We start from the raw sequence: 13328 nt of genomic DNA on the forward strand, positions 1-13328 counted from the left end.
ACGGTATTTACGTTTTTACTGAGAATGCCTTTTGTCTCTTTTCATCTGACGTAGAATCCACTTTAGTGGGGAAGGAATTTGTCTATTGGAGGGTACAAATGTCATTAACTGCATGTCCACCGCCCATCTCGATGACGTGGACGGTCCCGATTATTTCCTTTCCCCTGAAAACTGTGAATTCTTTTTTTCTTCATGTCATCACTCCTCACTCCCAACTTCGAAACCGCCCTTCTATTAATGGAAATAGTTTAACTTTTAAAGTTAAATTGCTGGGCCTAATTTAATCTTACCATATTTTTGTGAAGGAAAAATAATCACGTCGACCTAAAGTTTAATTTTCTTTTCTACTATAAGAGGAACATTACTGTCCCATCTTCTGCCACCAAATGTAAAATAACCTTTTTTTCTTTAACTACTTTTTTTAGACTTGATATGTTCAATGTTGTCTTTCCTAGAAAATCTTATGTTTTTTTCATTCTAAATTTTATTTCAGGGTTTATTTTTCACATTTATTCCTCACTTATGGAATCATAGGCATCTTCTCCAAGTTGCCCAAGCTTTACTATTTTATGACAAAACTTCATGTATATTATGTGTATTTTGGGTGTCAAAAGGCTTTTATGAGACTCTTTTTAGGCATCTAGCGAAGTATGGATTGAAGAGTTCTTGATTACTTGTCTTATGTCCATGACATAAATCTTCACAAAAATTGTCATATTGTGCTAAGTAATGTTTGTATATGGTCAACATAACCACAGAGATGTGATATTGAAAAATATAAAATATTTCATAACTCATATGTTTTATGAAATTGTTTTCCCCTACACACTCGTGAGAAATTGCATGCCCAAGACCTTGTATTGCCTGAACTAGCTTCGGACCATGATCTTACTTCTAAGTTATGCTATGTACATTTAGAGAAGCAAAGAACAAATCACCATTCTACTTGAATACACTAATAATGATGCGATCACGACAAAACAAGTATGGTCGATGAATTGTATGGTTGACATCATATTTGCACTCTCAAGTTCAAATACTTTTTTACGGTTAGAAGTTGCAATGTCACATACATGAATATTCCTAAGCCAAGAGATTTTCATGAGAAGCTGAACATAATTATTTCTCAAACAAGAATAACAAATGGCAAAATTAACTTGAGCAAAATTGTCTTGCCATGCTCAAATGAAAATTCTGCAAATCCATGCAATAAAAATTAATCCACATGATGAGCGCATACCAATTTACTACCAACAATGGATGACAATCCTCATAGTGTGCTTCTAAATTGGGTTGTGAAATAATTTTATGAGACAATCAAAGAACTGCGTCAATGGGAAAAACAAAGACAACAAAACAATTGGTAAAGACATCAAAGCTTGGTAAGAGCTATAGCAGCAAGCGTTTCCCAATTCCTTGTAGAAGCTTCATGATGCCAATTTTTTCTAGGGTCCCATCCATATTAATAGCACCATGTCGTTCAGGAACCTGCAAGTTACGCATTGCATCCAATTTGTTCTAAAAGAATAAAGCATATATTCCTAACAGTTATGTACATGAAATTATAGTTGGCAAACTCGTGAGTCAAACTCAAATCGGTTGATGATCGGGTTAGAGAGTTGACTCGTCGATTCAATGAGTTGACTCGTTGACTCAATCGAGTTTTAAAATAACCTGAATAAGGTGAATGAAGACTGAGTTAGAGGGTCAGGTCAACCCTAACTCGTGGCCAGGTTTTATAACGATCCGAGTTGACTCAGGTGATTCTTGAGCCAACTTGGCAAGTCAGCCAGCTATACATGAAATTCATTTTTTCTTCACTATAAAACCATAAAAGAAGAATTTGGATTTACCTTTCGCTCACGGCCATGCAGTTCATCGTTCATCTAATGGATTCCTTAAGGGACATTGAGCTTGCAACCAATACATTACCTCAACATGCATGTGTCTTTGTCACTTCAACAACATGGTTTCTTCTCTTCAACATGCAGTTGAGTAACAATGTTGACTCTCTGTTCCAAGTCAAAACTTTTATGGATTCCAAACTTCTCATTTTTCGGCTCCCGATCTTCCTTAAACACAAACTATCTCTTCCTTCCATTCTGCTCAACTCCCATCATTCCCTCACAATATCAATAAGCACAATGTTTTGGGATGAAAAATCCATGGAGGTGTTTGGATGACACTTGAGTTTAAGAAAACATAATTTTGATAAGAGCCGTTTTCAAACGGAGAGTGAACAACCTAATAGCCACTTTTCCCTACTTCCAAATGTCATACTTTAACATCTAAGTGTTGAAACTGTTACTGCTATAGTTACAACCCAAGCTGTATGTTGTTAATTTTTAGTTGTTCTCATTGAAAAGATTAAAAGTGAAAGGTGGAAAAAATGAGTGACACGGATATAGTAAAATTAATGGCCCAAATAGCAAGACAGTAGGCCAAAACAAATTAGAGTCAGCTTACAAAAAAGAAAACCTACAGCCTTTCCTTCGTAAGCAACCGTCGAAACAATGTCGTGCCTAGAGGGATTGCTATTTCTACGACTGCCATGTGAGTGTTGCAAGCTTTTTAGCAATTCGGCAATGGCGACGAGTCTCTACCAGCCCAGTAGGTTACCTTGTGTGGAAATCCTGCTACGAGTTACCGAACCAGAAAGAAGAAGTTGGTAAAAATAGTTTTAACAGCCTTTTTGCTTAGCACTAGAACGTCCCTGTAAAAGAAATTCTAAGATCATGTCAGAAATATTGTTTTGTAACTATAGAACAAGTTCCGAGATTAGGTTCCCTGCACGATCATAGCATCATCTAAGCATGTCATCCAGGTAAGTTAAATAATTCTAATCCACCTCAAAGCACCTGACTTGAATAATCCACAGCAGGACCAATTAAACCAGACCATGCTATGTATATCATAAGTTCTGTGACAAGGACACGAACCTTTGGTTCATCTCTTTCATGACACGAGCAACGGCATTATATCATAACTCTTTCGAGTTGCCATGTTACTATATTTTTCTTAGTATGAATTGGTCTTTATTCTCCTTTGAATGTTTTCAACAATCAAATATGAACATCTAATAAAAAAACTATCGGAAAAGTGATCGTTTCCTGTGTGCCATAAAAATTTTGAACATGTTTGAACTCCAACCTCGAATCGTCTCATCTGCGTATCCTCGTTAAGTTGGATTTCTCGTTGGGGTTCACCGTTCAGGCCTTCACTCTGCCCATCGTTTCTCTCTCAACAGCAGCGAGCCGTGTCTGGACTACACTCTTCTGTGTTCGGACTTTCCTCAAACGAGTCAACAATCCGCCTCGTTGATTTCTTCTCTTTGAAGGCGACGTGAGAGAGAAAGAGAGAGAGAGAGAGTCGTGGTCGTCTTCACGGCCGATTCGAAGCAGCCGCCAATACGTTCTTTCCCACGCCCTTTCACGACCCACTCTATTTCGCACTGAAGTATTCTATCCCATGAATTTTTCATGGCTATCACCCATAGCAGAATCGAATGTGGTAGACAAACATATTCATTTTTCATCCCCTTGAACAAATATTTGTCTAGCGCTCGTCGTATCCGCCGAAGATTTCCGTCTCCCGATGCCGTTTTTTCCTCAATTGAAGACGCTTGGATCGATCTTTCTTCAGTAGCCATGTCATCAGAAACAGCAAGATGAGAATGCTCAAACTCATCAGACCATGTGAGTATAACATTCTCTTTCTTGGTTGTGCAAGATCGATATCTTCCTTTGCTGCATCGTTTCAGACCCCAGATGGGGATTCTGTTGATTTGGCAAGCCAAGTAGCGTCGATTATCAAGCGACCCACTTGGCAGAAGAACCCATCCCTGAAGAACCTAGCTGCTTCATTGACCCCTATTCACGTATCTACCATTCTGCAGCAGCATCTTGATGCTAAAACGGCATTGGATTTCTTTACTTGGATTGGTAACAAGCCTGGTTACAAGCACGACATTCGATCTCATATTGCTTTGCTCGACCGCCTCGTTCCTGCCGGGCTTCTCGGAGTGGCCGATAAGATCCGGGTGTCGATGATCAAATCTTGTGATACTGAGGATGACATTCGTTTTGTTGTCGATGTTTTGAAGAAGTTGAATGATGAGGGCAGCTTTAAAATGTCGCTTCGGAGCTACAATAATTTGCTCATGGGATTGGGGAGGTTTGAATTGATTGAATTGATGAAGACTTTCTATCTAAAGATGGTAGGGAGTGGAATTACACCGAATATTTATACATATAATACTATGATCAACGCGTATTGCAAGGCAGCCGATGTCCCTGAAGCTATGGTGTATTTCAGCTATATAATTCAAGCTGGTCTGAGTCCAGATACATTCACATACACGTCCTTAATGTTAGGTCATTGCCGGAACAACAATTTGGAGCAGGCGAAGAAGATATTTTCTGTGATGCCAAAGAAGGGTTGCGAAAGGAATGTGGTAACTTACAATGTGCTTATCCATGGTTTATGTGATTCAGGCGAATTGGATGAGTCCTTCAGCTTATTTTCGCAGATGGTGGAAGAAGGATGCCAGCCCAATGTTCGAACTTATACGATTCTCATGGTAGCATTGTGTGATTCGTTGAGGATGGATGAGGCGTTCAAATTGTTGAAAGAAATGGTTGAGAAGGGAGTAAAGCCAAACATTCATACGTACACGGTACTTATCGATAGCCTTTGCAGGGGTAATAAACTTGACGAGGCAAGCAAATTACTGAATGAGATTGCTGAGAATGGATTGAGACCAGGTGTTGTCACTTACAATGCTTTGATTTATGGTTACTGCCAGGAAGCAAGACTTGATGAGGCATTTCAGGTTCTTGAAATGATGAGATTGAATGATTGTGCTCCAAACTCTCGTACTTATAACGAGCTAATATGTGGACTCTGCAAAGTGCAAAACGTGCACAAAGCAATGGGTTTATTTAGTAAGATGCTCGACAGTGGCTTGCTTCCCAGTGTGGTAACTTTCAACTCTTTGATACATGGGCAGTGTAGGGAGGGTCATATCGATAGTGCTCTCCGACTGCTGAGTTTGATGTCTGGAAATGGCATTTCTGCTGATCAGTGGACATATTCTACATTGATAGATGCCCTTTGCAAGGCTGGAAGAGTGAAGGAAGCACACAAGCACTTCCTTTCTCTGACAGAGAAAAGTGTGAAGGCAAATGAGGTGATCTATACTGCATTAATTCATGGCAACTGTAAAGTAGGAAAAACAGAGAATGCATTATTGCTGCTGGAGAAAATGATTGCTGATGGTTGTGGTCCAAACTCTTACACATACAACGCCTTGATAGGTGGCCTGTGTGAGGAAAACAAACAGCAGGAAGCTTATTTATTATTGAAAAAGATGTTGGAGTTGGGGACAAAACCGACTATTGTAACTTATACGATCCTTATAGATGAGCTATGCAAAGAAGGTAAGTTAAAACATGCACTGGCAGTTTTTGGTCTGTTATTTTCCACAGGATGTCGACCAGATGTGCGGGTTTATACTGTATTTATTTGTGCATACCTCAGAGAAGGTAAGGTGGTGGAAGCAGAGGAGGTTATGTTGAAAATGAGAAATGAGGGAGTTTCACCTGATGTGGTGACATACAACACCTTAATAGATGGATATGGTAAATTGGGCTTGATCCACGATGCTTTTGCTTCTTTGAAAAGTATGAGGGAGGCTGGATGCTGTCCTGATTGCCTGACATATGAGTTTTTAGCCAAACATTTCTTCCACACTCTGCAAATTGGTGCACCATTGCAGAAGTTGGATACATCCTCATCCTTAGACTCTATAGACTTGGATAACTTGTGGAAGACAATAAAATATGAGCATGTGCTAATCCTTTTGGAGAAAATGTTGCAACATGGATGCTCTCCTGATATCCATACTTATGATGTCCTTATAGCTGGATTTTGCAGCGGAGCTAGATTAGAAGAGGCAGAAGCATTAGTTAGTTACATGGAAGGCAAATGTTTGTCTCCCGATGAAGATATTTACATTTCTCTTATTAATGGTTCATGTGGAACTAGACTGTATAGCAAAGCTTTAATATTTATGAACAAGATGATTGCGTCTGGTTATTTGCCACATTTGCTAACTTACAAGCTGCTTATCTGTGGACTTTGCGATGAAGGAAATATTGATACTGCCAAAAAGTTGTTTTGTAGTTTGCTTGAAAGTGAATATAATAAAGATGAAATTGCATGGAAAATTTTGATTGAGGGATTCATTAAGAGAGGATATCCAGATATATGCTCTGATATGCTGCGGATTATGGAGGACAAGGGCTGTCAACTTGATCCTCTAACATATGACTTACTGATTGCAGAACTGTCTGACAATGAAGAAGAGAAGTGAGAATGCTGAAACTGATAAGCTATCATCTTCCATTCCTCCTTTACACAAGGAGTTTTTCCTTCTCAGTTAAATGGCAGAAGGTGCAAGCGTTTCCTGCTCATTCAGTAGAAAATGGGTTTACTCATAGAACTTCATTTTCATTTCTGAAAGGAGGATTCCTTTGCATTTGCTGGTGGCTGCGGTGAAAGCATGTGCTAGTATGACACATTTCAGCTTTGCTACCGATGAGATGGCAACCACCAACTTTCTGAATCATTCAATCACCAACAGAAACCATTGACAATTCACTCGTCAATGCATTCTTGCCAGTAATGAGGCCCTAAAGGGTCATGTTTAAAGTATATCAAAACAAGCTGGATGGTGTGTGCCTCAGTATGCTCAACAGAATTCCATCTGGGATCTTCTTTGGAAAAAGAGCTTTTGTTATTGGAGGTACACATGCTGGTCCTTATCAAATTGTTGCACCTTTTTTTGAGGAAAAAGGAACCTTGTTATCATGAGAAAATAATAATGATATTTAATCAATCATATTCATTTATTCAAGAAGAAGCATCAAACTGCCACGAGGCTCGAGTATGTTTTTGTACCATATCTAACATGCATTCTTCATCCATTCTTCAGGAGTAAAGTGATGTCCTACAGCAAAAATATATTCTAATGTATTCTTTTGGTAGAGTAGTAGTTACTGTTCTTGCCTAAATATGAAAGCAAAAGTAGCACCTACATCAGTTTTTTGGTGCTGATCTTTGTTGGTAAATCAAGTTATACAATGTAGAAACCATATTTTAACATATAGTCGTGCTTAGTATGTTAAGCAGATGACTGAGTGCAAGTAGCAGGGTCTCTTTCTCTTCGTGCTGTGGTACTTTTTTATCTGACCTGGACATTCAGATTCGCTATTTTTTTCTGCAAATTTGAGCGACCATTTTTTTGTGTTTTTTAGGAGGACAGTGATGACAACATTTCACTGGTAAAGCATCCATTCTCTAAGTTTGTCTTGTGTCCAGTATAATAGATTCAGGATCCTGGTTGTTCTCCAACTGATTTACAAATTGCAATATGTATATATTTTATTTCTGGATAAGGTTCCTGTCCTTTTGCATATATCGAAATATGTCAAACTATTTCATACTCTGGCATGCAATGAAGGTGTCAGCTTGGGTTGTATCTCTATTGTCATATCCAATTGATAGTTCTTGTATTTTCTTAACTAACTAAAGTACATTTAGTTTATGATCACAGTTCTTGTACTGAAACTGTTTATGGACTCTTTGAGCTGTACATGTCTTAAGTCTTAACCTGAAAGCATTTGACTTCTGGGATATTTTATTTTATACAATATGCTCAACTTGCTTTGAGTGAGCTATATCCGTCATTGTTATCGTTTTCCCACATACCAGTTAAGTCTTATTGTTGTTACTAAATTACCAACACATACACACTCATGGAGCATATAACTCTACTGGTTGCTCTGGCCAGCAGGTTTGGCAAAAGTCTGTCATAGTTGCAGGAGAGGAAGAAGTAAGATATGTGACTCCAAATTATCTTCTCTGGTATGATGTCAATACATCTGGTTTTGGAACGCAGAAAAGTTCAAGTTGTTTTTGCCAGTATGAATCAGTACTCCATATGCATAAAAGGATCAACTTCATTTAAGACAAACTGATACCCAGAGACCTCTTCTCAGCTTGGTCCTTACAGGCAAGTGCTGAAGCCTCGGCTGAGACTTCCACCTTGAGTAATATTTAGGAGCAAGTCAGTTATCTGCAGAAAAGAATGTTCTGAGTTCATCAGGCAGCTGATGAATTGTATGGTTCCTTATCTTGGCTGGCCTTTTCTTCTAAAGTTTTAGGGCAGTGCAATGCTCTTTATGAATGTACGAATTGGAAAAATAAAATACAAGTCATGGAGAACAAGGGTGAAACCCATGGATATTGTTCTAGAGAAAGTAATACAATTAAAATTCAAGTTTCATAAGGAGTGTCTCTCTCCATGCTTTGAAGTCTGACATTTTCAGAACACTTATTCTGCTGACGGAAAAGATCAACAGAGACACTGTCAAATCTTTTCTCTATGTCCACACGTTTCATGGATCTCTCATAATTTTGTGGATTGACATAAGTTCTGATCTATCTGAAGAATCCAGATCATTAAGGAGCATGTAAACCTGGTTCATCCTTGTTCTGGCATCTTCCTTCTGGTTATCAAACAAAAACAATTGCAGCTGCAAATACACTTGTCGAGATTGGTTTTTCTAATCGATTTCAGCACCCAAAAAATATGTTGAAATATGTTTGTAACACTTAAGTTTGTTTGAAGTATGCTTAATATATTTATAGGGATTGGGTCTGCTATGTGGATAACAAATTGTTCAGAGCAAGTTTATCATCTATGTATGCTAATTGATGTCTGAGTGGAAGAGATTACGAGGATGCCAAGAGCTTGATTGGAAAGGAGATTCATGGGCCTCATGGAGGAGACACATTCAGATTCCAAATCATGTTAGCAATTAATCTGCTCTTGAATAGGAGTTTAAGATTCAAGTCAAGGAAGACCATGAGTGAGTTAAAGCATGAGAGCGGTTATGCCTGCATGAAACTTCCCAGCACAAAGTGTCCTTTTCAGCAAACCCAAAGTTATGTTCATTTAGCTTCTACGGTAGCTTTCATAAGATTTAGCTGTCGTTCCAAATTAAGTTGAAAGACGTAGCCACTCCAGAATAAAAACTGATGTTGCATAGACATGGGGAGCTTGTAGAAGTCCTTTAGGAGAACCTGGTAATCTAGCATGCAGCCTAGAGTGAGGCAGCAATTTAGCATCTTCAACCAAAACCAAAACTGAAGGTTGCGAGTCTTCTTTAGCTCCTTGTTGATTTTGATAATGTTCGGCATATTATGGACACTTTCCAGGTGGCAACTATTATTTTCACAGTAGAGAAGGTGGTGCTAAAGACCTCAACTGTAGCAAGTGGGGATGAGCATCATGCCTGCCTTAGGATGTCAACTCGTACAAGTCCAGAAAGCACTTCCTGTCAAACCCTTTAATGAGGCCACCCTTGGAGGAGAAATCATATGCAACTTCGGCCATTATAAATACATTAGATCAAGGTAATCTGTTTCTAATTGTGCTTCTACTCAAAGTTGCTGTTTCCTACCGTACATGTTCTCTGTCAAACATCTGTCTACCACAACCAAGAATCCTCCAGCCTTCACTGGTTTTTCCTCTTATTGATGTCCCTCTATGTATTGTAAGTTTGGGACACATACAGTGACTAAAATTAAAAGATTAGTCCTCAAAGACACAAAACTTATTTGTTCTAATATCCTGGTAGATTCCAGGAGCTCTTTTTCTCTGTATTTCAGTTTGATATAAACATCAAATACTTACATGTGGAGCAGTCGTGTATTTGTGTTTTGGGCTATGTATCATTTCTTCTTTTCTGATTGATGTCAAAACTACATTTTTTCCTTGCTTGGCTTGCTTTTGTTTAGCATCTGAACATCACGGCTTGCAGAGTCACTGCTTGTAGATGATGACACGCGGCTATGTTTGGCAGATTAGAGAATACACTGGAGTTGTCTACAGATGGTGATCTGGGACTATTGCCTGCAACACCATGATCATATAATACAGGTGCTACTGCACCAGCAAAATGTAACTACGCATCTAAGTTTGACAATTCTTGAGAGCGATACCCAATATAGAGTGCAAAACTTAATGTTGTTCTTTAATTGTTCCAGGTCATGCTGTTGAGTCGCCATTGAGAAACCTTGAACATTTGGTGGTGATGATGATTATACCTCATGCACATGACTCATTGATTGTCACCAGATAGTTTTCAATCGAACTCTAGGTTACTTGGACGATGGGTATCTAATTTAATGAAAGGAGAACACTTTGGAGCACAACAGAAGATGGTTGAAGTTGCAGTAAACATTTCTGAGTTCGTAACGAGTATTCTTCCTTGAAGATCAATATTCTCTTATTCTTTTAGTGCTACGTTTGGCATTGCCAAGATCCTCTTCTGTGCTTCATGCCTTAAAATGCGCAATGCACTTGGTAATTAGTTCATGACAAGTTCAAAATTTGAGAAAAAGATGTTTAATGTAAAGTGGATGGTCAATGAATAAAAACTAATATAGGTGGAAAGTTGGTTTTCTGGTGTTGTATAGTCATTGACAGCATTCTCTGCTCCCTTTCCAAATACATGGTGAAGTGACGGATCCCAATACGATTTGATTCACCTTTGTTACTGAATCCCTAGGGAAAGGAGAGCAAAATATCCAGATGTACATTGTTCAATGTAGCCGGTAAATTGGTCAATTCTTCATATTCCATTGTGGGTTCTTCTTTCACAATGGAATCTGACAAGTGAGATTTTGAGCTTTTTTCCTGTCCAAAAAATTACTTATCAAAATAACGGGCCACCCTTTCCGTTGAAGTGGATACATCTGAGATCACCAAATGCTTGGAGTTCTTCTTTTCAATCGTTCTTGTTGTTGTGATCGTACGCATCTTCTCTTTATTTCTCTTTATGTTTGGGAACTCACCGCATCAAGATCGGTGAAGGTTGGATATATACTGGCGTATTGTGAAAAAGTTGTTATAATTGACTTTATCCTGACATTCTAAAACATTAGTAAACGTTCTGTACATTGACATTCAGGTCACAAAGTTATCTATTATCAGTGATGCTACTATGCATCACTAAACCTCTCTACACTGACGTTCGCCCAAACGTCAATGAAGATCCATGAACCCTGGCATTTTGGCCAAAACATCAGTGTTACCTTTACTGACATCTTTTTTAATGACGTTCATGTCCAACCTTCAGCAGTACTTTTATTGATTAGTCAGACTTTATTAACAATTTTCATGCATCAGTAAATGTTGATTTTTTTTTTTTGGGTAGGGTAAAAGTCCCCCCCCCCCCCCCCTTTTTTTTTTTAAAATGAGTGCCCCTTAACCCAAAATTTCAGGCTGATGATATATGCTTTATTGTTGGTGTCAGGGCAGCAAGAAGAAACGTGACCCTTAGGTTGTGTTTGTTTCACTGTGAATTTGAGATATTTGAGATCAGCAGTAGGATCTTAGATCTATACAGATCTATAAACTTAAGATTTCCACCACCCCTTTCCTCTCCATCCGACTTTAAATACATGGGTTTTTAAAGTGTAGCATGAATTTAAAATCCATGCTACTGAGATCCACCATTTGTTTAGACTTAGGATCTCTCAAAACACACTTTTTATGCAGCAAAACACACTTTTTATGCAGCCTCCGCAATATTGCAATAAGGTAAAACAATGTCATTCATATCATTCCATATAAGCGCATATTAGCCAAGTAAGTATCATGTCGGCCTTAGCCGATAAGATATAAGACCAATATATAGAAGCTCTAATTTTATTTTTCATTTTAAAATTGGTTTTAGATAATTTAACTTAACTTTGGATGTCAGAATAAACACTTTAAACCCTACATATAATTTATAAGTGATTTGATAAGAAAATATGTTAAACTAGCTGTTTTCGTCTTTCAATATTTCTTTTAATCAGAGGTCATATCACTCCAAAACTTGACAGCAAAGAATCAAGTTCTTTTTAAAATTAATTCACACGAAAAAAAGATTCATAATGGTAAGGAAATAATGATAACATTGTGATTGTACATTTAAACCAAAATCATGTTAAAGTATGTGACTGAATTTGTCCAAATAGTGTGGGTACCTAAAGCTTTTTTGCAAATAAATATACAGAGATTCTCGAAATAACAAACGCTGCAAGAAATCACAAAAAGTTGAGGTGTAAATAGAATTTTATGAGTCAAGAAAATTTTAAAAAATTAACTAAACTCATTTTATAAAAAATCCAATCTATGCATCCATCCATTGCATTTGATATTTTTTCCCATTTTATGGGATTGAATTTTATGAGCCAACAAATCTGAAATTTTTAACATATATATTTGTCTTACAAGCACAGCTCCAATTTTTGCGATTCTTTTCTCAATCTTATAATTTTGGAAATGCCAGTACATTTATATGGTTGCACTTATCAAAAAATAAAAACTTTAATTAGTTTTATCTAAAGCAAATTCCAATTCCCCTCTAAAAGTTCGAAGCCGTGTGTGACCCAATTTTCTTGAAATGGATCCAGCTGGATACGTAATTTGAAATAAGCATATCACTTGGCTTTTGAAGCATAGAATTTTAACTGGAATTTGATTTGATATGTTCGAACATATTTGAATAATTGAGAACAGACATAAGGAAAATTAAAGAAAATCTGCATCGGGTCCAATTTACAATCAAGAACGAGGCCTGGATTTGATTTGGATTGAGAAAAGGAATTGCATCTACATGTATACCAGATCCGTTTCAAGTCTTAACTCGAACCTGATCCACATCATCTTTACATGAAAAGTTATCGTCTTCGTTTCTTTTCAGATCCAATACTTTTATATTATCTCTTTACGTCGTGGCGCACTTATAAATGTTGCATCACTTTGGATTCATATTCAACCGCAACTGCTTTTGCTGTTGATTTTTTCAAAATGGAAGGCTGATAAAATTTCAAGGAGAAAAAAAAGATAACATATTTTAATCATAAGATTAGTTAATATTAACCTTTTCTCTTTGACTTTTTTTTTTCCAGTTTTTTAGCTTTAAATGATTAACAGCTAGATGATTCTTCATAAGTCATGCACCTAAGATATATATATATATATATATATCCAAGAAGCAATGACAGATCTGTCTCACATAGAATAATGAAAAGAAGTCGGCTTTGGTCCATTTTTAAGGCAATGGTCTTGCTGAAGGAAGATTATTTGTCTGTTTATTTAGCTAATCAGTTAATGTTTGTTCTTGTTGACATTGGAGAAGAAATAAACAAAGCTAACTTGTACAAGTGGCTCATTATATTTAAGTTTATTAACATTTGTTTTCATGTAC

The 13328-nt window shown here is 37.4% G+C and overlaps 1 protein-coding gene across 11 annotated transcripts; it reads left to right on the forward strand.

The window, feature by feature from the left end:
• Nucleotides 1-3246: 3246 nt before the first annotated feature.
• LOC116255795 (pentatricopeptide repeat-containing protein At5g65560) lies at nt 3247-10708 on the forward strand. 11 transcript variants are annotated; one of them, XM_050078390.1, is made up of 5 exons: nt 3247-3695; nt 3896-6805; nt 7856-9480; nt 9865-10027; nt 10114-10708. In XM_050078390.1, the coding sequence occupies exon 2, from the start codon at nt 4046-4048 to the stop codon at nt 6371-6373; it is 2328 nt and encodes a 775-aa protein (XP_049934347.1). In that variant the 5' UTR covers nt 3247-3695; nt 3896-4045; the 3' UTR covers nt 6374-6805; nt 7856-9480; nt 9865-10027; nt 10114-10708. The 11 variants fall into 11 exon arrangements, with proteins under 11 accessions (XP_049934347.1, XP_049934345.1, XP_031487669.1 ...); XM_050078388.1 differs by having other exon boundaries at nt 3247-6805; nt 7853-9480; XM_031631809.2 differs by having other exon boundaries at nt 3247-6805.
• The last annotated feature ends 2620 nt before the right edge of the window (nt 10709-13328 follow it).

This window comes from Nymphaea colorata, chromosome 6, assembly GCF_008831285.2.
Source record: "Nymphaea colorata isolate Beijing-Zhang1983 chromosome 6, ASM883128v2, whole genome shotgun sequence".
Classification (NCBI taxonomy): Eukaryota; Viridiplantae; Streptophyta; class Magnoliopsida; order Nymphaeales; family Nymphaeaceae; genus Nymphaea; species Nymphaea colorata.